The sequence below is a fragment of the Panicum virgatum genome, chromosome 9N (assembly GCF_016808335.1).
Source record: "Panicum virgatum strain AP13 chromosome 9N, P.virgatum_v5, whole genome shotgun sequence".
NCBI classification, from domain to species: domain Eukaryota; kingdom Viridiplantae; phylum Streptophyta; class Magnoliopsida; order Poales; family Poaceae; genus Panicum; species Panicum virgatum.
The window spans coordinates 60,793,825-60,820,917 of record NC_053153.1 but is presented as its reverse complement, the minus strand read 5'-3'; the positions used below and the strand labels follow the sequence as shown (position 1 = coordinate 60,820,917).

At 43.8% G+C, this 27,093-nt stretch overlaps 3 protein-coding genes across 3 annotated transcripts; 1 reads left to right on the top strand and 2 right to left on the bottom strand.

The window, feature by feature from the left end:
• Window positions 1-12,538: 12,538 nt before the first annotated feature.
• Window positions 12,539-14,291, bottom strand: LOC120689210 (cyclin-D2-2-like). Its single transcript, XM_039971525.1, has 5 exons — window positions 13,980-14,291; window positions 13,421-13,519; window positions 13,116-13,317; window positions 12,875-12,999; window positions 12,539-12,769 (listed from the first exon to the last, which is right to left on the bottom strand). The coding sequence occupies exons 1-5, from the start codon at window positions 14,289-14,291 to the stop codon at window positions 12,539-12,541; spliced, it is 969 nt and encodes a 322-aa protein (XP_039827459.1).
• A 2,251-nt stretch (window positions 14,292-16,542) lies between these two features.
• On the bottom strand, window positions 16,543-21,163 carry LOC120692516 (dolichyl-diphosphooligosaccharide--protein glycosyltransferase subunit 4C-like). The gene is made up of 2 exons (XM_039975849.1): window positions 20,911-21,163; window positions 16,543-16,996 (listed from the first exon to the last, which is right to left on the bottom strand). Exon 2 carries the CDS (start codon window positions 16,994-16,996, stop codon window positions 16,883-16,885), a length of 114 nt encoding a protein of 37 aa, XP_039831783.1. The 5' UTR covers window positions 20,911-21,163; the 3' UTR covers window positions 16,543-16,882.
• Window positions 21,164-26,429: 5,266 nt separating this feature from the next.
• On the top strand, window positions 26,430-26,903 carry LOC120689209. The gene has a single exon (XM_039971524.1). It carries the CDS (start codon window positions 26,430-26,432, stop codon window positions 26,901-26,903), a length of 474 nt encoding a protein of 157 aa, XP_039827458.1.
• Window positions 26,904-27,093: the final 190 nt, after the last annotated feature.

The following is a 27,093-nucleotide window of genomic DNA, read 5'->3' as shown; positions in this document are numbered from 1 at the left end:
ATATGAATCAATGTAATCTCTGAACCCATACTTCCATGGAACCACGCCTTTGCCTCTTGTGCGGCCCGGATGCTCTGGATTCCCAAGGGCGTAAGTCAGCTCGTCCCTCTCTCTATCCGGCTGGAATGTTCCCTCGGCCGCTGCTTGTATGGCCTCCTGTACTCTCTGTGCTGCTCGCTGGATGTTTGGCCCATAGATGCAGTCACCAGTCAATGGGTCCAAGCTTCCCCCATGACCATAAAACCAGGTCCTTGACCTTTCAGGCCAGTTCATGGTCGCAGGTTGGATGCCTCTGTCAAGCAGATCCTGCTCCATCTTCTCCCATTTGGGTACTGCAAGCTTGTAGCCCCCTTGGCCTAGAGTGTGATGGTACACTTTCTTCGAGGCGTTGTCTTTGGCCTTCTGCACCTTCTGAAGCCCAAGCTCTGAAGACTTGTATTCCACAAATACATCCCAGTGACCCCTGAGCTTTTCGAGCTCGCCGGTAAATACGGGTGTGGTCCCGGTCTTGATATATTTCTTCGTCAAAATTTTCTTGAATGATCGCAGCTGTTCGGCCATCTTACTCAGGGTCCAGCGCTTGCATATCTCTTCGGATTCAGCTGGAACCGTGAAGTTTTTCTTAAGCTCCCGCCAGCACCATTCTTTTTCTCTTTCGGGTACCGCATCCCGTTCCTCGCTTGGATTGGAAGCTTTCCAGAGCCTGAAGCTGATCGGGATGTGGTCCCTGACAATACATCCGGATTGTCTTATGAATTTTTTGGCGGTAACTTCTGGAGCGATTGGTTCGCCATCTGGACCAACTTCCGTTATAATGAACCGCCCTTCCAGTTTTTTTGTTGGGCCTCACTTCGTCTTTTTCTGCTGCGACGATGATCCAGACGGCTATAAAAAAACATTCATAGTATTCATATAGATTCAGATGAAAATATGATTGTCACTACAAATAAGTATAGTTGTGATATGTACATTAGCACTTTGTTCAGCAGTAGCTTCATCCTGAATAGATGGTGCCTCAATTCCATCACCGGACATATTCAAATATATGTCGGTATTGCTGCCATCATCAGTTTGTTCAGCGACATCTCCTTGACCTTCGCCAATCATATTCAACAGGAACTGTTCGTCTTCCGCATCTGTGTGTCGCGGGTCCATCGTAACTAAAATATGAATACAAATAAAACCCTTAAAATATTATCTAAATAATCCACATATTTAGATCGGTAACGATCGGAAACTATCAGAAACGATTCGATCGGTATCGGTAACGATCGGAAACGATTCGGTCGGTATCGGTAACGATCGGAAACTATCGGAAACGATTCGGTCGGGATCGGTAACGATCGGAAACTATTGGAAACTATCGGAAATGTTTGTGTGTTAGCGCGAGTTTGCGAGCTCGAGACATAATTAAAGAATAAATACATGATAAATTGAACTCTTTGAATGACATAAAAAATAATAAATACATGATGAATTAAAGTCTTTGAATGACATAATTAAATAATGAATACATCATAATAGAAATTCTCTCTAATTCTATATTTCCTTCTCTATTTCTCTCGAAATTCTCTCTAATAATATATCCATAATTTGTTGCTAATAATATATCCAAAATTGAATTCTAATAATATATCCAAAATTGAATTCTAATAATATTTCCTTAATTAAATTCTAATAATATTTCCAAAACTGAATTCTAATAATATTTCCATAATTGAATTCTACTAATATATCTATAATTGAATTCTAATAATATATCCAAAATTGAATTCTAATAACATTTGCACAAAATTTTCACCTAATTCTAATAATTGAATTCTACTTAATATATAATAAATTAAATTAACACTACTCATACATGATAATTGAATTCTAATAATTGAATGCTACATAAACATAAAATTTGAAAAGAAAAAAGAAAATGCGGCCGGCCACACTACTCACACAGGGCGGCGGGCCGGGGAAACCTAGGGGCGCGGCACGGCCCTGGACGACGATGCGGTGAGCTGGCGGCGCGGTGGCGCGCAGCGGAGAGGGTGGCGGCACGGCGGCGTGCAGTGGAGGCCGCCGGGGGCGGCGAAGACGAGGGCGTGCGCGCGGAGTGGAGGCCGGGGCAGCGAAGCCGAGGTGGCACGGGGCCGGGGCCGGGATGGCGGACGTCAACGGCGGCGGCGCTCGCAGGGACGACGGCGCTCGGTGGCGTTGGGCTCGCGCGGCGGGGCTCTGGGCGGCGACGTCGACGGCGGCGGTGCTCGGGGACGTGGGCTCGCGCGGTGGGGGGAGCAGGGGACGGCGGCGGCACCAAAAGAAACAAGTGTTTGGGGGAAGGGAGGAAGGAAATATATGAGGGGGGGCTTTTGTCCCGGGTGAAGCCACCACCCGGGACAAAAGGTCCTTTTGTCCCGGGTGGTGGCTTCACCCGGGACAAAAGGACCCCCCTTTTGTCCCGGGTGAATCCACCACCCGGGACAAAAGGACCTTTTGTCCCGGGTGGTGGCTTCACCTGGGACAAAAGGTGTTTTTGGGCGGGCCGGGAAAATTCCCAGCCCGCGGCCCACCTTTAGTCCCGGGTGGATCTACCACCCGGGACAAAAGGGGCCCGTTTTCCCTCGTTCCCGCCTAATTTTATGTTTGTTTTTGTTTCTTTTTACTTCTCTTTTAAAACCGGCTTTCATTTGTTAATTCAGTTAATAAAATTATGATTCCAAAAATTATTGGAACAAAATTTCTTATCTCTATATAAACTTGATACACGCAACAAAAATAATTAATTTTCATTCAAGTGATTGGGTCAATGAAATATCTAACTTTTTTGAAATCATATTTGTTATTTTGCCAATGCAAAAAATATATTTGGTGATTTTTTTTCTTCAAACTGTTGCTTTTCGACAGAAAGTGGATTCTATCATGATATTAACGTTTAAAAAGTGAATTTTAGATAAAATTAAGCAATTTCATGATATTAATGAGTAGTGTACATGTGAGTTTGAGAGATAGTATGTGTTAGTGAGAGAGTATAGTGTGTTAATGTGAATGTAATTTCATGAAATAAATAAAATTAGTTGAGTAATCCATTATTGAATGAAAATTATAATTGAGTCTGGTAATTAAGTGAAAAATATATAAAATAATATATATAACACATAAAGTATAATTGTACAGTACATATATAATAAAAGTATTCGAATTGCGATTATGTTTTTATACAATAATATAAAATGATTCAAGTACATGAAGGATTAGCGGTAACAGACTTTCTCTTCACAAATGTCCCTTGATTATGATCACGGCGCAAGTATGGAGCATCATCATTGGCTAGCAGGATACATGGATCAGCATTTACTTCGAAAGGTGGAATGGCAACAAAATTATTATATTCTTCTTACAAGTCTGTCTTGTCCTCCACTCCAACGATGTTTCTCTTTCCTGATAGAACTATGTGTCGCTTAGGCTCATCCTTTTGCTTGTTTATCCCCTTCTTTGGCTTGCTGGACATGTCCTTAATGTAGAAAACCTTAGCGACATCCTGGGCTAGGACAAATGGCTCGTCTCTATACCCAAGATTGTTGAGATCAACTATTGTCATCCCATACTCATCTTTTGTTACCCCTCCTCCAGATAGCTTAACCCATTGGCAACGAAATAGAGGCACCTTGAAATTGGGACCGTAATCCAGCTCCCATATCTCTTCAATGTAGCCGTAATATGTGTCTTTTTTTCCATTATTGTCTGTGGCATCCATACGAACACCGCTGTTTTGGTTTGTACTCTTTTTATCTTGGGCTATCATATAAAATGTGTTTCCATTTATCTCGTACCCTTGGTATGTTAAGATATTCCAAGATGCCCCCCTAGCCAATAAGAACAGTTGTTCACTTATATCCATGTTATGCATTAGATGCTTCCGCAACCAGCTGCAGAAAGTGTTCATGTGCTCACGTGTAATCCATGCCTCAGACTTTTCCAGGAAATTGGAGAGTAGAATTTTCTTGTGTTCCTCGATATATGGGTCAACCAAGGATGATTGTTGAAGAACCGTATAATGCGCTTTCTTGAATGAGAAATCATCTTTGCAGACATAAGATTTCTTTCCTAATGTACCCTTTCCAGTTAGTCTCCCCTCATATCGCGATTCAGGGACTCCAATCGGTTTAAGGTCATCAATAAAGTCAACACAAAAGTCAATGACCTCCTCAGTTCCGTAGGCACTGGCGATGCTTCCTTCTGGACGAGCTCTATTACAAACACATTTCTTGAGTACCCCCATGAACCTTTCGAATGGGAACATGTTGTGTAGAAATACTGGTCCGAGGATATCAATCTCTTTGACAAGGTGCACTAGAAGATGTGTCATGATGTTGAAGAAAGATAGTGGAAATATCAGCTCAAAGCCAACAAGACATTGCACCACATCGTTTTGCAGCTTTATCAAATTCTCCGGGTCAATTATCTTCTGAGAAACTGCGTTGAGGAAGGCACATATCTTCACGATGGTTAACCGGACGTTATCAGGCAGAATCCCCCGCAGCACAACCGGAAGAAGTTCGGTCATAAGCACATGGCAGTCATGGGACTTGAGATTTGTAAATTTCTTCTCTGCCAAATTTAAGATTCCTTTTATATTGGATGAGTATCCAGATGGAACTTTTATACTGCTCAAGTAGTCAAACATGGTTTCTTTCTCTTCCTTGCTAAGAGTATAGCTGGCAGGACTTAAGTATTGTCGTCCATTATCTCGCTGTTGTGGATGTAAGACATCTCGTTCTTCCATACGTTGCAATTCTTGACGTGCTTCTATTGTATCTTTTGTCTTTCCGTACACTCCCAAGAATGCTATCAGGTTGACGCAAAAATTCTTCGTGAGGTGCATCACATCAATTGCATGACGAACATCTAAGACTTCCCAATATGGTAGCTCCCAAAATATAGATTTCTTCTTCCACATGGGCGCCATTCCGTTTTCGTTCGGAACAGGTTGGCTACCAGATCTCTTTCCAAAAATAACTTCTAGATCTTTTACCATGTTGAAGACGTCTTTACCACTACGGTGCATCGGTTTTGTTCGGTGGTCCGCTTGGCCTTTGAAATGCTTGCCCTTCTTTCATACCGCATGCCTGATGGGAAGAAACCGACGATGACCCATGTATACAACCTTCTTACAGTGAGTCAACCATATATTATCGGTATCATCTAAACAGTGTGTGCATGCTTTGTATCCCTTGTTCGAATGTCCTGACAAGTTACTAAGAGTAGGCCAGTCATTGATCGTTACGAACAGCAATGCTCGTAGGTTGAAGTTTTCCTGTTTGTATTCATCCCACATCCGTACACCTTCATCACCCCAGAGCAATAAGAGTTCTTCGACCAATGGTCTTAGGTACACATCAATGTCATTTCCGGGCTGCTTTGGACCCGGGATAAGCACTGGCATCATGATGAACTTTCGTTTGATGCAGAGCCATGGTGGAAGATTGTACAGACAAAGAGTCACAGGCCAAGTGCTATGACCACTGCTCATCTCACCAAATGGATTCATGCCATCCGTACTCAAACCGAACCTTATGTTTCTCGCATCCAAATCAAATTCAGGGTACGTTCTATCTATTTTTCTCCACTGCGACCCATCAGCGGGGTGTCTCAACATCGAGTCTTTCTTGCGTTCCTCTTTGTGCCATCGCATCAACTTAGCATTATCTTTATTTCTAAACAGACGCTTCAAACGTGGTATTATAGCGAATACCACATGACCTTCGCAGGAACTCTCTTCCGGGGAGGCTCCCCCTCGACATCTCCAGAATCATCTTTTCTAATCTTGTAACGCAATGCACTGCATATGGGACATGCATCCAAATTCTCGTACTCGCCTCGATAGAGGATGCAGTCATTGGGGCATGCATGTATCTTTTGCACTTCCAGTCCTAAAGGGCAAACAAGTTGTTTGGCTTCATACGTTGTGGCAGGCAATTCATTGTCCTTAGGAAGGATTTTTTTAACAAGTTTGAGTAATTCACCAAATCCCTTGTCGGATACACCATTTGTCGCCTTCCATTGCAGCAACTCCAAGGTGGTGCCAAGTTTCTTAAATCCATTTTGACAATCTGGGTACAACAACTTATGGTGGTCCTCTAACAACTTCTGGAACTTCAACCTCTCCGTTTCACTCTCACAGTCTGCCTGCATATTGTGCAATGCCTGCCCCAGATCGTCGCTGGGATCATTTTCTGCTACATCTACTTCGGGCTCTTCCATGGGAATATCGTCATCGAATGCACCGATTCCAGCATTCCCGGGAAAGTGGTCGTCAAAATCTTCTTCTTCATTGTCTTCCATGGTAACCCCCTATTCTCCGTGCTTCGTCCAACAAACATACTTCTTCATGAAACCATTTGCGAAAATGTGGCTGTGTAGGATTCTTGAAGATGAGTAATCCTTGTTATTGTTGCAATGAACACACGGGCAGCACATAAAATCATTCTGCTTGTTTGCCTCAGCCACAGACAAAAAATAATGCAGGCCATCAATGAATTCTTTCGAACGTCGGTCAGCATTGTACATCCATTGCCGGTCCATCTGCATTTTAAATAAATCGATTTGAATTCTTTACACGTATCGAATAAATAAAATATATCAAACCTAAATTAAACTAAATGTAACATAACATGAATAATTAAAAGATATGCAATATCCATCATACATCTTGATTAATTAAAAGGAGTACTTAATCCATTACAGAACTTAACAAAGGAGTACTATACATGAAATTTAAAAATTCGGTTAACAACACATAGGTTTTCAACCGTCCTTGCGTTGGAACGCATAATAATGCTCTAACGGATTTCTTGCTGGCGCAGAAGAAGATGGCGGAGCTGAAACCTCCGAGTTTGGTGGTGACGAACCGTAACGCCGCAATAAATCCTCAAGATCAAACGGAGGTTCCTCGCCCCTTGCCATGCATTCTCTATATTCTTTTTCCAAATAACGGAGCGCTGCCCTATGAAAAGCACTAGGTTTTTTGGACCGACGACCTACTCGAGTTGTGCCCTTCTCTCCAGAAGGACAACGATCACCCCCACCGGCGCCACTCTCTCCAGCTGCTGAAGCCATATTTTACTGAAAAATAGCTTCATTTTCCACAAAATTATAAATTCTTACCATTACAATGCAAAAATTATTTACTATTACAATTACAATGATCAGATTAATAACTCTTGCAAATAACAATGAAATCATATAAAAAAGATGAAATGTATCATTAATCCTCAAGAAATCTCTAATTAATTGAAAGAATTCTCTATAACTTCTAATTACTTTGACACCCTTCAGTTCCAGGAGTACACTCTTTTCAATATCCAGAAACCCTCTAGAAGAAAAATAAACCTTTATTTCTGAAAATGTATATGTCAGTAACCTCAACCCTGCGGTGATGACACTGCCTTTCGGGGGGACACGGTGCGGTACAAGGATGTCACCAATCGGCCAGTCGCAGCACCAACATTTACGATTAATAGGCACAGCACTTGGCACAGGCAGCATGCTCGTTGATATGCTCTCAGTACAACAACGGTCATGCTGACTGCGTCAAATGCTGTCTTCTTATCAATCGGAAGTGCTGGTGATGCGACCAACCGATTCGCGACGTGCTTATAGCGCATCATGTATTCCCGAAAGGTAGTGCCATCACCGTTGGATGGAGATTAACGACGTATACTTGTTTCGAAATAAAGATTTTTTTAGCTTCTAGATGGTTTCAATGTGAGCCTGAATAAATACATCACTAGAGTATCAGAATAATCCATTCATATTACAAAAAATTCTAATATACTCATTTCATTAATTCATTCATGAAGTGTCTACACTCATTCTAAAAATTTCTACTATCCACATACTCATCTAAATCTAAAAGAAAATCACACCTACATATTCAATCTAGCTAAATGTCCAAGAAATGAGCTAGCTACACATTTTCTCTATTTCTAAAGCATGAAATGAGCTATACAAGCCAAGGAAGAAGAGAAAAACAAGCCCCAAACCTTTAGCGCCGATGGATGGATGGGGAATCAAAGATCTTCACAAATGTGGTGAAGAAATGAGCAAGAACTCCTCCCTCCCGAGCCGAGAACAGCAAGAAACAAGTGAGCTGAATGGCTCGGGCGGGGGGAGAGGGAAGGGGATAAGGGGGGCCAAGGCCTTTTGTCCCGGTTGGAGACACCAACCGGGACAAAATGGGGGCCTTTTGTCCCGGTTGGTGTCTCCAACCGGGACAAAAGGGTACGCGGGCCTTTTGTCCCGGTTGGATCCACCAACCGGGACAAAAGGCCCCCATTTTGTCCCGGTTGGTGTCTCCAACCGGGACAAAAGGCCTTGGCCCCCCGCTAACCCGGCTAGCCGTTGTACCCGGGACAAAAGCCACCTATTGTCCCGGGACAAAAGCCATCTATTGTCCCGGGCCCAAAGACTGCCGGAACAAATGGCCTGGAACAAAGGCCTATTCTGTAGTAGTGCCCATTTACACTCCTATACTGCATGCTCGCTGAAATGATTTGCCTGATTATGCATATACTTGCTTGGTCGTCGTGTAAACCGTGGGCATGAATCTCGCCTACGCCGCGCCTATGCTAGTTTATGGACGTTGTCAATCGATCTGAGTTATTAATAATAGGAATATGGGGATTCCGTTTGTCGACTATATATGCACCGCGTGATTCATATATACTCTCATTTGTTTATTGTTTATTCACTGAGAGAGCATTTTCCATGGTAATTATATTTCTCATGCTTGGTTAGAACAGCCTCAATCGTAGTAAGCTTTTGTTTTGTAACACTTACACTTCATAGTAGTATAGACAGCCTCAATTGTAATAAGCTTTTGTTTATAACCCTTGTATGTTTTAATAGTACTAGTATATATAGTTTAGTAGGTTTCTTCACTTGTATGTTTGAATAGTAATAGTATAGTTATACTAGGCTCGTAGATCTCAATCATCAGTGACCGAGAGATAGAGGGGTATCAGAAGATTTTATATTTGTATGAGAAGAAATAAAACAGGTCCCAAAACTGTACTTTTTTTCTAATTAGGAGAGGATCTTTTTGTAACATTGATTGCTAAGTGAAGAATCTACATATGTTTCCAAGAGACAGCATGACGGCAACCCGGGCATTATTACTAGCTATGACGATCCAAAGACTGAGTAGATCATTCATGACATAGCTTTAATTTATTTCAGCCCTTAATGCAGATATACCACCATATTTCAGCCCTTAATGCAGATATACCACCATACAGTGATCAGTGGCGGAGCTAGGATTAAAATCTGCCTATGGCAAACCTACTGCTGCTTATTTATACAGAAAGGGCTAAAAAATCTCTTTATACTTAGAACTGAAAATATTGAACGAAACATACATCAAAATTTGCAAATACGGTATAGCAACATGTGAAGTAGAGCTAAATTAATAGATTCTCTGATTCCATAATCCAACTCTCACCTTTTAAATTTTTTCCAATCTTGCGTTTTTTTGACCATTTCAGAAACAATATATATGGTCAACGAAGCCCAGGCCGGCACATCAATATGATCAAAGGAATCATGATAGTTATATCAGCTTCTGCCAACATCAACATGCAGTTTAGGTACTACAATATGCTGACATAGATATGTGCTCCTCCATAGCTAAGGACGCGGGTCCTTCTTTAAACACTAGCTGTACACCAAGGAAATCAAGAGAATCGCATTTGTTTGGACACTCGCTCATAGATGCAGACTACTAGCTAGCTAATCACACGTCCAGGGCACAGGTACGGTACATATATACTCAAGTACAAATTAGCTAGGAGTCATATATCTTTGTACTTGTGTGCTAATATATACACACACAGTTCAGCACTATTTAACCTGTCCCAAGAATCGGATGCATTTGGTCATATCGCTCATGGTTGCACCCAAGAGATCTGGCAGTGCATGCAGATTCAAGACCGCATGGACTTTGATTTGCAATATATCGACGGCAACGGAAATTGTCAATGGCACAAAGCAGCCAGCAAACTTATCACTGCACTGCATGTGTGCTTGTAACTGACAGCCCAATAAAATTTCAGTACAAGATTGGATGTTTTCTTCCGTATATATATTTCTACTGCGTGGTAAAAAATTTTGCGATTAGCTTTTTATCAATTATATTTATATCAATACCTATATACTAAAGCATCAAGTTTTGGAGCAATTCTAAGCCGGAGTCCTAGTACTGTCTATGGGACGACCCACATGCTCAACTATTCGGGAGACCCACGCGCTGACAAGAAGTAGGCCCCGCGGAACCAACTAATAACACAGTTGTTTCTACTATTGCTAAATATTCTTGGCAGATGGATCCCACATGATCACCTACAATAATGGCTTAGAGCAAAAAAATAGAAGAGCCAAGAACCATTAACATGTGGATCCCTACAAAAAGCAACAATAATAGACCAAAAAGTCAGTTTAACAATTAGTACAAGTGTTGTGCTAATCTGACTAGATTCGTCTACTATGGGGGTTTTCTTTTTAAGAAAAATATATGTGGGTCTAAAACTATATCCCTTGTGAATCAATTTTAATTTGCTATGTATGTTTTGGGAGAAAGGACATTTGTACTGAGAACAACATGTTAGGGTACAGTTTACGATATGGCTTAGGAGTGGAATGTTCGCTAGTATAGCAAGCACCACACCAAAGTTGAGATGCCATTAGTAAATAGGATAGGAATGATATGACCAATTTTAAGGGCTCTAATTTACCTATGATTAACTATTTGACTCTTCTCTTTTACTATAATGACTTATGATACCCACTATCACTACTGGAAAACAAGCCAAAGGTCCAGACCAAAAGTACCAGCTCATGTTGCAACCGGTACTGATACTAGACATTGGTACCGGTTGTAACAATAGCCAATACTTTTGGCCTGCGCCAAGCGTCGGAAAGTTGCGCCGCGTCAGAAACCGATACCAATTGAATATCAAAGGTATCGGTTAATACCATGAGCCAGTTCCGATTAGACTATGCATGAATGGCACCGGGTAATGGCACGACCCGGTGCCTTTAGAGCAGACATTAGCACCGGATAAAGCCATGACCCGGTGCCAATACATGCATTAGGTACCTGTGCTCCCAACTCGCGAAATTTTAAAGTCTCTCACTGTCGGCACCTGATGAGCTCTCATCTCTCTCCCCGGTCACTCTCTCTCCTTCCTCCCTCTCACCCCCACGCACGCCGCCCCTCCTTGCTCCGGCCCCTCCCCTGCTCTGCCCCCTCCCCTCCTCCCTTCACCGGCGAGCACCCGCGCCGCCTCCTGGAGTTTGCCGCCGCGCACGGGCCGGCGGCGGAGGGGCAGGGCCGAGGAGCGGCCTACCCTCGATGGCGGAGCAGCGGGCCTCCCCTGCTCCCTCCGCGCACGGCTGACGACCTCTTCGCGCACGGCTGCATCCTCCCGCCGCCGTGGTGCAGGTAGCCCGTTCGGCGCAGAAGCGCAGGGCCTCCCCGACCGGGTCCTCCTCCGGGTCGTGTTGCACCTCAAGGCGTGGGAGGCGTGGGAGCGGCGCTCAGGAGCCGTCCGCCGCCGCCACCATGGGGCGCGAGGCCGCCACTGCTGCCATGGGGCGTGAGGAGCGTGCGCGTGGCCGCCGCGGCAGCCAAGGGAAGAGCGGACCCGAGCGCGGCAGCAGGAGCGGCGACGGCCAAGGGAGGAGGGCGGATCTCGGCGGCCAAGGGAGGAGGGCGGATCTCGGCGGCGGAGCTCTGGGCCCGAGCGCGGCAGCAGGAGCGGCGGCCACGAGCGGCTCGGAGCGCGACAGCAGGAGCGGCGACGGTGACGAGGCGAAGCTCCGGGCCCGAGCGCCGGCAGCAAGATGCCTGTTTTTATTTTTTTTGTTTGCCAAAAATGCTATGGTACCGGTTGGTCATTCCAACCGGTACCAATGGATATCTAAGTCACCGGGTGAAAAACCCGGTGTCGTAGACTGAGGCCAATAGTCTCGGTTTGGGGTACCGGTTGTAAAACCGGTGCCTAAGCACCTCTTCAACCGGTGCCTAAGGCGTCGTTTCTAGTAGTGTATAAAGCCTGATATGGTCAACTAAATAAAACGAAAAGGTGTGATATGCATCACGGGTACTCAAACACGAAATTGAGGAACGCATATAAATCAAGCTACAGATATTTCCACAAGAAAGTTTCTCCTTGTCTTAAGATCAAAGAAACTAATACACTTTTTTCTGGTCCTCATTCATGCATGTCTTCACATCACCGATCTCATATACGGATATATGTATCTGTGCAGTCCAGGATCAGAAGAAGAAGAAGAAATAAAACGGAAGGAAAAATAAAAAATGGAAATCAGGGAATAGATGACGAAATAGCTAGGCTTGCTATAATGTTTTCGTTTTTTCTCCACACGCTGTTACCATGCATGTCTGCTAGCTGTTCTTTCTTGAACTCTTTTATTTGTATGTATGTCTCTATATGTCTATGATCTTATGCCCATTATTATTGTTCTGGGTCTAGGCGTCTAGCTTTGTCCTCTTGTTAGCTGCAGTGTAAACATGGTTGTTGTTGTCGCTGTCCGTTTGCGATGACCCTGGTGTCTGGCTATCATCAGCCTTGAAGTTGAAGCATGAGGCATCCAGCACACCATATGGGCTCTTTGGAACTGAAGGACTCGCATTGCCTTCTTCGCTCTTCTTCACTAATCGGACCTCTTGCATTGCTTCATAGCATCTCCTCACAGTTTGCTGCAGATGTAAATTCGTGTATTTTAGAATACACAATGTAAAAGCAATACACCATTGAACATTCAAAAGTAGCTAGACCTTCAAAGAGAGTGGCAGCTAGCACACCTTATTGACAGGGATGTTAGAAGCTATAAGAGCGCTGCTGAAGTCAACAGCGTGACTTTCAGTAGCTGCTGAGAGAACTGCGGCTGCTGCAATCTCAGAAGGTCTGAATTGGAGGAACTTAGTTGCTGCAAAATTTCAAACGCACACAGATGTTGTAATCATATACTAGCATTCTTCATTTATGGAGTTACGACAAAGTGACAAAAGTTCATTAATTTTTTCATGAAGCAGTATTATCTACCTTCCAGAGTGCCAAGGATGAGCTCAGTGCACCGTGAAGCAAATCCACAACTCAATGGCTTCCCCTGGGTGAACTTGTCCATGAAATAGTTGATGTATGAGAATGGGGTCACAGCTTGCATCCTCCAATTCAGAGAGCTCATAACAAAAATCTCCATATTCTTAATAGATTCTGTGCCGAACTTGTACTTCTCACTGCAAAACTGAGACAACAATAAATAATGAACTTTTAGAAACTCCATTATATTCCTCAAACATGGAAGCAATTTTACGTATGTAACACAGTCGTATGCATGTTTGGCCCACCTGGAAGTCTAGACACCGAGGAACTAGAGTCTCCTCCATCTTGGCTGCAATGGATAGGCAGCCAACTGAGAGTAGCTGCTGCACCCAGGGCTTCTCAGGCTACACCAACAAGAAACTTTACATAAGATTTGGGTCGCGTCAAAATCTAAGGTCGGGGGGTCGAAGAGACAAGGATGTCAGAAAATCGCCTGCTGATTGGCCATTAACTTAATAGACAAAGGAATGGCTAGCGTACATTTGTAGAACTTACCCGGGGTTCCTTTATGGAGAGGATCCTATCAAGATAATTAACAGAAAGGTAAAAGCATAGCGGTCCAAAATTATGATGAGCCTGGGCCTGCAGTACACATGGAAGAGACAAGACAAGTAGTGCAGTTCATCATCAGTTGCTATGCAAGACAAAAAATATAGTCAAGTTAAGGGCAAGAAAACAAACTTAGAGCTAATAGAACAAAAACATAAGTACTGGGACGGAACAGGTTAAATGAATCATGAAGGCATCTTAGAAATCTTAGAATGTCAAACAAGTAACCTCTTCAACCGATTAATCAATCCTAACCTTGTTGATCCAATCAATGGAAGCAATCCTCCAAGAGGACACCACTCCTCCGCTGTTCAACCTCTGCAGGTAATTCCCCGCTGTAACATGAACCAGCTGCTCCTTCTCCTTCTCCATCAGAGACGCTACAACCTCCTCGCTCTCCAATGGGAAGGCCAGGAAATCAAGGCCCGCCGCCCCCAGCTCCGGCAGCTCCCCCTCGCCGTCAATGCACCCAAAAACGTCGTCCATGGTCTCTTTACACAGCAGGGAGGTCTCTTCACACAGCAGGGACGACGACGGGGAGGCACCACCGGCGGAGAGGAACCCCATGGCGAGGTTGCTCCAAGGAAATGGTGGCTTCTTGGCAATTCTTGGTCTGGGAACAGGTAGCTAGCTAGGGGCCGGCGAAGATTTCAACTTGTTGGCTATGGCATTGTTGGGAAGATGGAGTGATCACCAAATCTCAACTGCGATGAGATGAGTGTGATGGCGACGCTAATCTATCTCTCCTTCTCTCTTCTCTTCTCCCCCTCCCTCAAGTCTCTCTCTCTCTCTCTCTCTCTCTCTCTCTCTCTCTCTCTCTCTCTCTCTCTCTCTCAAAAAAAAAAGTCTCTCTCTCTAGCCAGGTGAGGAGATGGTTTCGATGCTTGGAGGTGTGAGGATGAGACAGAGGGGGCCGGGGCTCCTCTGGCCATTTTATAGGGTGCTGAGCATTTAAGGCAATTAAGGTTTCTGGTTGTAGGAGATTTTTTTGGGAAATTTTTATGTGCTGCTTCGCCTGCTTGTTAGTCGTGAGACGGAAAATTAATAATGTTGAAGATAAGGCAGCCCATAAAATCCTGTATGTATATCCTGGAATTGAATTGAATTCTTTCTTGATGTGCTGCCATTGCTCTTGGCTACCGGCTGCTGCTAGTTTTGCAGGTCTATGCTTTGTATGTGTACTTTGATATGAGATTAATTTAGCAATTGATCATCAAAGTGGTACTACAAGTATAATGCATCCCTGTTCGATCAATAATCTTTTTCTTCACCAAGTAGCGCATCTTTTGGATGGTTTTTGTGGTGATCTTGTTATCCTCTGGATCATTATTTGTATGGTTAGCTCATAGTTTATTGTGTTTTCGATCCTCCGGGTATCTGTATTACAATACATACTATATGCATGTACCTGCTGGCATGTGCTTGTATTTGACCATCGGAGTGCTTGCCAACCATATCCTAAAGATTTTTTTCTTTATTAACATGTTGAAAAATTATCAGACTCGTCACTCATGGACTTCCTTCCAAAAAAGGCTCGCGTCTTCATGGTGGTCCCAGCTCATTATACTACAAGCTTACTAAACACAAGAGATAGAGCGGCATTAATGTCAAGAGATAGAGTATCTCGTTGAAAGAAAGAACTATGTGAGAAAGTTGAAGAAATGCTGCAATAAAATATGACTCGGATTAACAGCCTACTCCAGCCACTTGTTTCTTTTTTTGTTTCTTGACGTGTAGTAGTTCTTTTCGAGATGGCTGGGCGCTAGCCATTTTTTCCTTGCTGGATTACAACCCTTGCAGCTTGCATTCACCTAAAATGCCATGCTAAATCTGTTTAAACTCATAATAATTTCGCACCATCTTTGGCTCCAGCTTGTGAGAAACTCGTATCTCTGGATTTCTCTCTTCTGCTGGATCATGCCATACTTATCGCTATTACTAGCTATCTTCTTGAAATGAAATATCAGATTCATTTATTTTCATTTCAAAGCAACTTACATCTAAGCACCTCAATCTCATTTTGTCTCTTATAATAATAAAAAATCTCATTTTGGTCCATCTAACCCCAAGGAAATTTCTAGGATTTTAGAGGGGTTCCACATCAAACCCAACTCAAAGGCAAATCCATCCTTCTTGAAATTATTGTGTTCCATCCAACGATTTTCCTGGTCTCTTTGACAACCCTACTACTTTTTTTGCATTTACAATACTAACAAATTCTCGTGCTGTTTATATTATTATAAATATATTTCTTTTGCACTCTTGCATCCGCATGCAGCGAGCCTGTCCTATCCTACGTACTTTTGAAAGTTGGCTCCAGGGACGTTTCCTTGCGCGTTGACTAGGCTCATTCACTTCCTTGGCTCCAAAATGGCCATGCCCAAAAGCTTGTCCGATCTGTGCATGGCCGGCCGCGCCGCGGCTGCAAAGGACCACGTCAGCCTCACTGCAGTCCATGAGTGGCAGGCTGTTAAACCGCGTAGTGCTGCGCGTTTTACGTTATGCTATGAGAAGATGAATCATGCTCACAACGGCATTATAAGTTTGAACTCCCAGCATGCAATCCTTCCCTTCTTGAATGAATCGGCAGTGCTCTTGGTACTTTTTGAAAAAAAGAAAAAACTTGAACTTTTTTGGAGCAAGTATTATAATAAATTATTAGTCGTCCGAATACCAAGTTGGAGAGAGAAGAAAAATGGGCTGCAACCAGCTTTGACACAAGAACAAAAATTTTTTATAAGCCAGACAAATAGGCCATGTATTTGAAGAGTTAACTACTGTAGCAGACATCTAGTATATTATTAACCTTGCACATAGATGACAGTTAAGGATGACATAATTCCATGTGCTAGTTGAGTTGCGCATAGCTACGACGCTATTGAGCATCCGTCAAAACGACTATTATTCCAGAATCACTTCTGAATGTCATGGAATTATTTTACCCTCAGCTACAGTACATATTATGGCAGTCAAAAACGGTACAAGCAAGTAGCATTGTCCGTCATGGACTCGCAGTACAACCAGTTCACATCATCATCTACCCAGATTTCTTCCAACTTCCGATCAGATTTCTTCCAACTTCCGATCGGCATAATCTGATGTGTTTTCTGCCTGCTACTAGGATACAGTTATGGCATGCCTTATTCTCCTCAAGCACATTAGTTCCCTTCGAACTTTGGATCTGCCATCACGTAGTGATATGCTGTGACCAAAACAAATATGAAGACTCCCACGAAGTTGGTGAAGAAGCCCAAGTCTTGATCGTCAAACATCTGCAGGAAAGACAACAGGCGGATTATGTTTCAGATCTCAAGAGAGTCGGCCAAATAAATCCTTTGTCACAGCAAATTAACTGACGTAGTTGGCTGGAAATAGTGTAAAATAAAAACAAGTTACAGTAAGAATAGAGGTTATAAAACTACTTCACAAATAGCCTGAAGGGGAAAAGTGGCTTAAAAGTGACTAAAGTGAGCAAACAAGAATAAAAGCAAACAGCCTCCCAAAAACTGGGAAGAATATATGATATGGGTAATTGCAGCAAAATGCTGCCAAGAATCCCTGTGAGATTATAAGTCAATCTTGTTAATCCAAGCTAAACATCAGTCCATGATGGATTTTGGAGTGGATTTCAGGTACCAAAAGGCTCCCAAAAGTTCCATTCTATCATATACAAAAGACAAGTTAGGATAAGTTCGTCTCTTCTCTTTAAGACTGCATTAAAAAAATATGTCTAAGTAATCACTTGTAATTATTTTCACAGGCTCATGTCATAATTCTTGCCATTTGCAACTTAACAGTAAAAGACCCTGTTTGTTTCATTGATTCTGGATTGTAGCAGCACACAGTAAGGTTTAATTCCAAGGCAGCAAGGTTACATTTTCATACCACAAGTTGTAAAAAAAAATCATTTTGTCCAGTTTACATTCCAGATCTTGGTTTATGACTTATTCTGATTGGTTGAACACCATATCCAACAACTTCAAACTATCACATTTCCTTCATGTAGAAACCTTTTCTAATTTAAGCCCTCTTCTAATTGATGAAAAGACACCTGATAAGATGCAGCTAAGACATACTAGTAACACCATGGCGCTTCATGGTTTTCTAAAATAAACGAGTTAACTGAAGGAAGTAACTGCCCAGGGACAGCGACGGGTATTAACTGAGTAAGACACGAGAGCAATTATAGACTAATAACGACGAGGAATGAGAACGTAAACCTCCGCAGCTGCATACATGGTTTTCATCAACTATTTGAGGTTTTTATGGCTTAAAGTCTCACAACTCTGATGTTGACACAATATTTCTGGGAAAGAATTAATGGAACTAAACTTTACAAAACAGAAAGTATGAACGAGAAACTTGCTTTGCACAGAGGAACACGAAACAAGATATAACTTTTACAAGAAACAATAATATGCACAAATACCTACGGTAAGCACTAGTATTTTTCAACTATGGTTCACAAGATAGCCCTAATGGTTTTCCATTATACTTAGGAAGTTTTCTGGTTTCAAATTTACCACCTCAGTGTAATTTGCAAGAGGCAGGACCATCATACCCTACAAAAAGCACTATAAGGAACAGCACCCACACAAGGCTACTCGAGTTGCATAATGTATTGCATAAAGACAACATACATGTGATCTGAGTATCTGACTCAAGAGTAGTGATTTGGAACACAGATGGACGCAGACAAAGAAAATGTGAAGGAATTTACCAGAAAAGGTGAAATTGAACTGCATTAAGGCACTTCTTATGAAGAAAGAAAGAAAGGCAAGAATGAAGCAAACCCAAATGGTTTCTGCTCGCGAAAGCTCATATCTTTGATATGTGAAGGGAATGGATGTGCACAAGTCTACCTAAACGCCCCCAGTTTTAGTGACGAAGAGCAAAAAGACAAACAACTGAAACCAAAAATATTCGAACAACTAGGTGGATAGGAAATTATAAAACACCAAAACACATCATATTACAACGGTAACATTAACAACAGTTTCTGTTCAAAAATAAAAGCAAACATAGACTTTTTCCAATGACCTTTTAACATGTTCAGCACAAAAAATTCACTTGGTTGATGAGGGATTTCATTAGCCATGAATGAAGATGTATATAAAAGGAAACCAACTAAAAAAGGTCCTTAATACAAAAGGTAGCAATGATGAAAAGATAACACCTTGGCGAGAAGTAATAATGCTTGCAAGCATCTCAAAGTTGTAATACATTGGAGAAGGTGACAGGAATAATACAAATCTAAAACCATTTTAAGATTGCTCTGCTGTTAACTGTTGTCATGAAGTAAAATAAATAGAAAATCAGTCTGGCATTGATATTTTTCTTGAAACATATGAAGTAGTAAAAGAAATCTTTGGAAGACAGAGTTAAGTCCAATGTTTTCTACCGTAAATGCCGAATAATACCAAAGTAACACAAATGATGAAAATTACGTCATCAAAGTTGTACACAATTAATCATATTTCAGAACAAGTAATTTATGGTTTGCTTTATTCATAAATTCAAGTGACCTGCTGCAATGAATCTTGCTTCAATGCTTTCTTGTCACTAGATTAATGCGCCATAAGCGCTGTGAAACCAGCATGACTCAATTTGAAGGCAGCATGGTACAGGGTGATCACGATTCATCATCTCAGTCACAATTGGAAAAAAAAGCAAGACAAAAAATCATTTATGCCCCTTTTCCAGTTGATAATACAGTTAACAGCATGTTGCCAAGACATGATAGAAATACCAGTTCCTCCATGATAATGTAAAAGAATGTATTAAATGGAGAGGGAGATGACATGTGCATATTGTCAGAAAGCGTTAAGTCAACTGAGAGGGAAGGTGAGTATTGACTAATGAGCAAGATAGAAGGGCAAGAATGAAGAATAGTGGGAGGGGTATGGGAAATTCAAGAGGGAGTCACTCTACCTTGAGATCAACAGAGGCATTGGACATGAGGGAAAAACTCAACAGCCACAAGCTAGAGACTAGAGTTTCATGAGCTATTCATGAGTATCATGACTGGCTTGAATCCTCATAGCAGAAATGTGTCATATAAACATAATGAGGTGTGCAAAAGATGTTTTGTTTGTTTAAAATAGACATGTCCTGACATTTCTATAAACAGTGTAGGGCATTTTAAATGCTGCAGTGGCACCCATCATGCATTGAATGTCAATTATGAGTAAGCAATTACTTGAGGCCTTGGCGCTCCAGTTTAATCTAGTTTCATTAGCAATGCCATGTTAGTTGTAGCAAATTGCACTAGCATCACGAAACAGGACTACCATAAAACAAAGCCAAGTTGTTTCAAGGGAAAGAGTTAAGTGAATGGAGATTGAGCGAACAACAATTTATGAAAGAAAAACTTGGGCGTTTCGCACACAGCAAACCACAAAATGAGACATATAGCTCATACGACTATACGAGAGATGATAAGTACAATTTCATGGGGGGCAAGCGTTAGTTTCATACTATGGTTTTCCCAGAACCCAGAAAGAGATAGTCCTAATCATTCCCCTTCGCCCCTTACCAAGTTCTCCAGTGTCAAATACTCAAATTTAGTCACTAGGGCTGTGTTTAGATGGAGGGAAAAGGGGATGCGAAAGTCACATCGGACACTGTAGCACACTGTAGCACTTTTCGTTTGTTTGTGGTAAATATTGTCCTACTATGACCTAACTAGGCTCAAAAGATTCGTCTCGCAACGTTTTATTTACCTACATTTAGTACTCCATGCATGGGTCATTTGCTATATTTAATGTTTCGATGTGATGGAGATGTGATGGAAAGTTTGGATTTTGGAGAGGGGGGGGGGGTTGGGGCATCTAAACACACCCTAGGCATTATTCGGTAGTGCTTAGTTCAGGTGCAGGTGGGCATGAGATTCGCAGTTTTAACCCAAAATTAGCACATATCATCCCCCAACTGGACTGTATAAACTGGGCCAACGAATAGATATCGTTTACCATCTATCGCCTGCTGTATCCAACAGAGCAGGGGCGGACCCAACGTAGGACATGGGTGTACACATGCACACCCGATAAGTTTTGCAAACGAAATCGAAGTTAGTAGGTAATACATTGTAACTAGATTCAGATCCGAATACAAATAGTTTTGTTAGGGTTTGGGGGTGCTCTGTCTCGCACAGCAGAAGGAAAGAGAAGGGGCGGGCAACGCATACCTGGTGGACGCACGGCGCCGGCAATGGGCTGGGTGAAGACGTGACAAATGGCGCCGCCGCTCGCTCAGTCTTCTGCCGCCAGGGAAGGAGGATCAAGGAGAGTCCGAGAGGAGGGAGGAGACTTTTTTTTTTGGTCAAGACGAGGGAGGAGATGAACCTGAGGGGGCTGATTCCTAACCGCCTGTGACTGTGAGACCTGAGAGGGAGGAGATGAGCGGAGCCGAGGTCGAGCGAGCCATCCCGAGCCGAGCTCAATCTGAGCCTGAGACATTCGTGTGTTTTGTTGGATTTTTCAATCTGCTTTTGCATCTTTAAAAGTTAAAAGCCAACCAAAAAAATCCAAAATCTATAGATGTTTTTGCCTAAAAATCAGATTTTTATGCAATCTTCATAGCAGATCCCCTGCTTTTTTTAGATGTGAGAGATAACGTTTATACGTAAGTGCCCACCTGCCATTAACTATGCTATGAACGTACCCCTTGTTCCTTTTTTCGTCCTCCACCAATCCACCGTGCGCGAGCCATCACTGGCCGGTGCGAGCTCCGACGCCGTGGCCCCTGCACGCAAACGCAAGTCACCGCCGGCGGACGCGAGCTCCGCCAACGGGGTCCAAGCTCCGTCGTGGCGCGTCGTCCTGCTCCTCCTCCGCTACGCGGCTGCATCGCACATCTTGTGGTGCCCCGCCACGGGCCCATTGCCGAACACGACGCTTGGTCTTCCCTCGTTTAATCAGCATTGCCATGTCTTGCATACGAGAATCTGTATCGATCTACATGAACTACTTAAAAATTGTAAACCCATAAATACACTTTCGTACTTGATGGCCCTAAGTGATGGACCCTCACCAATTTAGAGACTATCAGTGTATTTTACTCTATTTTATACATGTTTTTATCTTCTGTGACACAGGAACTTGTTAGCTAACAGAAGTCTCTAGTTTCTAGCTACATTATTTTAACTTTAGATGGTTGAAAATTTAATAGAGGTAGCAGGGTGCATGCACATGATATTCGAATAGAAATACTTGAGCTTTATTGAATAGCTCGATCTTGATTCCTAGTATAGCCCTGATAATTTCTTTTGACCCGATCCGAACCCTACACGTGGTCGGATCAGGTCAGGTAAAATCCGATTTTTCATGTATAATTTTTGGGTTAGGTCGGGTTTTTTGGGTTTCGATTAAATATTTTGGCTAGTAATATAACAAATTAAAACCCTACATGCGGCATGTATGAAAGTGTTAAGAAGTGCTAGGTGTCAAAACTAAATAAAGGATTTTGAACGTGATGATATTATGTGGAATTTAATTATGCCGTGAAGATATTTAAACAGATAAGGTTATAAAATGCTTCACAATATCACCTATTCACATGTAACAATGTATGGCATATTTACTAGTAATATAACAAATTATTCTAGTTAAAAAATCTTATTCTACCTTATTAGTGTTAGAAAACATGCCCTACTACCTTTCAAATCATATAGTGGAGCAAAAAATCGTATTCCATACTGATAGATATTTTTGTGTGCTAGCTATGTAATAACTAACATAAGCTACAACCATACATAAGACATGTTATATCTTTTTTTTTTTGCAGGTCAAAGAGTGCTTTATTACTAGGTAGAAGGGGTGCAGTCGCTTACAACTATGGCTTCGACGCACGCAGGCGCTCGGCCAAGCCACACCGTGGTGTGCATAGACCTTCTAGCTAGATGTTGACATCTTTTACGGGCCAACACACGATCGCGCTAGGTCGCGCGACACGAGGAGGAGCTCCTTGCAGCACCTCCTGCGTGGAGCGGTCAGACCGGTCAGAGGGACCGGTCAGACCGGTCGCCGTGCAGAACGGCGACGATCCTACGAACGCTCGCCCGGAAGGGACCCCGTCGGGGCAAGTGCGTGTAGGGTTGTCCTAGACTCGGCAGGCCAGCTAGGGCGTCCTCAAACGCTATGGAGACGAGAGAAGAACAGCATGTCGAGGTTGGAAAAGTAGGGTAAAGATAAAAAGATAAAAGATGTGTTTTTGATAGATTCGATTGGGTTGTTCCTTCAATCGGCCGTGACCCTTTATATTTATAGGGTGGGGAAGACTTACCCCGCAAGAAATCCTGTTTACAGATCTAAATCTATTAAAAACTCTAATTGTACTCGGACTCCTCTTAGACCGGTCAGACCGGTCGGACCTACCGGTCAGACCGGTTGGTCATGCCAGACCGTCTACAAACGCCTAGACCGGTCAGACCGCCAAAATATGTTGGTGCAGAACTAGGGCCAACACACGAAAACGCTTGAACGCGCAGCGAGCGACGGCACAATGCAGCGCCGATGCTCAGACCGGTCAGACCGGTCGGGTATACCGGTCAGACCGGTTGTCGCCGAGCAGGCCGGCGGTGAGACCAACGAACGTCGCCCGGGAAGGACCCGTCGGGGCAGGCGCACGTAGGATTGTTCTAGGATCGGCAGGCCACCTAGAACGCGCTCAATCGACGTAGAGACGACGGAGGAACATCAAATAGTAGATTGGAAAAGTTAGGGCAAGAGAAAAGTAAAAAGATAAAAATTGTATTGATTTGATCGATTGGATACCTAATCGGCCGTGACCCTTTATATTTATAGGGTGGGGTGGACTTATCCCGCAAGAAATCCTATTACAAGATCTAAATCTATTAAAATCACTAGTTGTACTCGGATTCCACTTGGACCGGTCAGACCGGTTGACCCTACCGGTCAGACCGGTCTGAACTTCAGGTTACTGCCAATTTTGGTCGTCAACACTAGATGAGCTAATTCATTAGCAACACGATTACACTCTCTTTTAACCTTCACTGCAGACCAGTCCTCTAGCATCGTTGCATGATCTCTAGCTTCTGACAGGATGAAGCTGATTGCCGACCGTTCCTCCCTCTCACGCAAGGCTTGAACAATCCTGGCACAGTCAGACTCGATGATGACTGGAGCTTGCACCCATTGGGACGCCAAATGGAGACCCTCCAGGCAGGCTCGAGCTTTTGATTCCACCGCGTCCTGGCTCCTGAAAAGCACACGCCAAGCTGTGAAAATTACCTGCCCACTGCTATGACGTGCGATGACACCAATGCCTGCATCACCCGAATCCGGGAACCATCGACATTTATTTTGACCCACGGGAGGAGGTTCGCATTTGGAGTTCCTCTCCTGACCTCGGGTTACCGACCTGTGTTGTTTCCCATTGCCGGATGGTGAACTGGAAGCTTTCCCTTTCCTATCAATTTCCTCCGTGCCTAGCGCCAGCAGAGTAGGCTGCATGGAGCACAAGGCATGCACGCCCTCTGAAATACTGATTGGCCCCTCTTGATGCGTGATATTGTTGTGTCTTGACCAGGTTTTCCATAAAATCAGTTTAACGAGGTCCCGTTCGTCCTCTGTGCATTGGTCAAGGAGAAGGAGCACCCAGTCAGGGCCTGTGTATCTGAATTGTGCTTCAACCGGGAATTGCCAAAGTTCACAGAGACATGTTATATCTTTGTTATATGATATTGGGAAGTTATTGCCTAAAGAGAGATGTAATGTAGTGAACCATACCAAACTTTTTAGATGGAATCAATGCAAGGTCACAAGAAAAATAATTATTTAGTTTGTGAAATAATTTATATTTCAAACGGATCATGTACACCCAATTTTTAAAGTTTAGGTCCGTACTTGCAACATATATTTTTTTTCATACTACCATGTAAAATTCTACCAATATAGAGCACGCATCACTCATCGGGGCATCACATCTTCAAATAGTACAGTTCATGCAACTTCACGCACAGTGCCACTCGAATCACATGCTTAATTGAACCCACAAGCCATATATAGTACGTAAGCTAACTCTACTGATTTGGAGCGCAGGTGCAATCAACCAAGAGATTGTGAAGAAATCCATCGGGTTGGGCGAGATCGAACCGCAATAACAAGCCGGGCAAAACAACGAGTTCCAAACACTATATGGAAGCAATGGCGGAGCTTGACCTTGAATTTTAGACAAATGAGGGGGCCACTCTTTTGCTACAGTAATGAACAGTGCCATTTTACTATTCACGCAGTGGAGATTTTCATTGGCCAGGGGGCCTTGCCCCAATGAAGCTCCGCCCTTGTATGGAAGGTTAGAAATTCGAGATTACGAAAGGGAATGGATCAAGGGAGGATTTCCCGACCTTTATTAGATTCACCCTTTGTACGCCCCACTGATGCCGCCTGCCTACTCTCGCCACGTCGGTCCTGCCTCCCCGGCGGATGGACAGGGGTGATCTCGTGCATGAAAACATGAATGAAAACACCAGGGGTTCGGGTCTCTGTTTGATGAGATTTTGTGTTCAAGCACAGTGGACCAGTATGGGGAGCTATGGCGGCCGCCGTACCTAGTGATCGACAAACAACCCAACGCCAGTTCCTACGAGGTTCAGCCACCATGGAAACAGAGATATGTTCGGCTAGCAACTTGAGGAAGAAGAAAATAAAACGTTTAGAACATCTCCATCAAATTACTCATCCGTCTCCCCAATAATAAAAATACATTCTTTTGGTAATGTAAGGTGCTCCAGCAGATTACCAATTCTATCACTAATATCTAAATTTTTTGGTGATCGCCAAAACACACCTCTCTCTTGCTCAATATAGGGGGATTACTTCCTCCACCCTATTCTTTGAGTAATCTACTACAACACTAGCTACCGAAAATGTAAATAATATTATTAGTAGTGGAGAGAAAAAATATATATGATATGAGAGATAAGTAATCTGCTGCAGATGCTCTTAGACTTTAGACTTTTGAGCCGTCAGCCCAACCAGCTTATTTCCTTGAAGCTGAACCATAAAAAATTGACAAAAATTGACGTATGAAGGTGTCGTCGGCTGCCTCCACCATAGGTAGATTTTAATCCTGACTCCGCTACTGCTGCTGAAGCAAAGAAAAAAAGGAGCAAGCTACCAAATGCATGGACATCCATGCCCGTATATACTATCTTTTAAGAAGAAACACAGCTGGTGGATTAGAGATTTTGAACGTTAGCTCACCAGACAGCCATTGTGCATGGCGTCTTGCGCATACCAAAATTCCAGATATTATCGGAGTTAAACATGGGAGATTCTAGTCCAGCGGTTGTTAGCTTTCTTAGAGCAACTCCAACAGTTTGATTTTCCCCTTTTCCCTTTCCATCTTTTCTCAATATATGGGATTGATGGTGAAAAAACCTCCTCCAACAGATTGATTTTTCATCTCCTTTTCCCCTTTATTTTTTCTCAATCCCCAATAACATCTCCCCAATCCCCAATAGAAAGGGGAGACAGCCGCGTCAACCTTTCCTCGTTGCTTCTTCGTCCCGCCGTTGCCTCTCGCCATCGCCGACGGCCGCCCCCGCCATGGACGCCGACAAGCACGCTCCCTACCAGCCGCCCGTCGTCGCCGAATCGCCCGCGCCGGAAGCCAAAGCAAAGCCGCGGGGAGTCGGGAAGGGAGAAGCGAGCAAATGAGGTGGCGGCGGAGGAGGGGGGCAGCATGGACGCCACGCCGGCGGCGGCGCGGAGGAAGAAGGCGCCCGCCGAGGCCGTGAAGAAGCGGCCAGGAGGCGGCGTGCGCGGGCCCGGGCCAGGCGCGTCCCCGGCGGCGCCGTCCGCGGACCCCACCGGGAGCGGCGCGGCGGCGTGCTGCGTGCTCTGCGCATGCCTGCCAGTGGCTGTGCTCTGCGTCGCGAGGCGGTGCTGCCCATGCGTGCCCGTGCGGCGTGCCTGCTCGTGGCCTGTGGCCGTGCTCTGTGTCGCGAGGCAGTGCTGCGGGCGCTGGAGGCGGCGGCCCCATCGGCGGCTCGCGCCAGGGGGCTCCTCATCGTTCTCGGACGCCGAGGCCGGGGAGTTCCTGCCGGGCGGCGGCGCCCGCAGGCGGGCAATGGGGCGGGAGGAGGGCCAACCCCAGGCTCGGGCGCACGATGGAGGAACACGACGGGAGGGGAGGGGAAAGAAAGAGAAGATGTGACAATGACATGTTGACCCCACGTGACAGGAGGAGGGAAGGGGAAAGGGAAAAATCTAGCTACTGGAGCACTTCTCCCCTATAAGTTGAAAATAGAAAAGGGGATTTCCCTATATGATAAGAAAGTAAAAAGAGAAAAATCAAACTGTTGGAGTTCTCTTATCTTGTGTAGGTATGTGTTAACAAAGAGGTG

Bases quoted from the DNA above. Each gene is read 5' to 3' on its own strand.
- LOC120689210 (XM_039971525.1), bottom strand. From the start codon at position 14,291: ATGGGGTTCCTCTCCGCCGGTGGTGCCTCCCCGTCGTCGTCCCTGCTG. The intron at 13,318-13,420 runs GTGGGCCAAACA...TTGTTGTCTCAG, and splicing joins CTCGGTGTCTAGACTTCCAG to TTTTGCAGTGAGAAGTACAA. The intron at 12,770-12,874 runs GTGTGCTAGCTG...TTACATCTGCAG, and splicing joins CTAACATCCCTGTCAATAAG to CAAACTGTGAGGAGATGCTA.
- LOC120692516 (XM_039975849.1), bottom strand. From the start codon at position 16,996: ATGTTTGACGATCAAGACTTGGGCTTCTTCACCAACTTCGTGGGAGTC.
- LOC120689209 (XM_039971524.1), top strand. From the start codon at position 26,430: ATGGACGCCACGCCGGCGGCGGCGCGGAGGAAGAAGGCGCCCGCCGAG.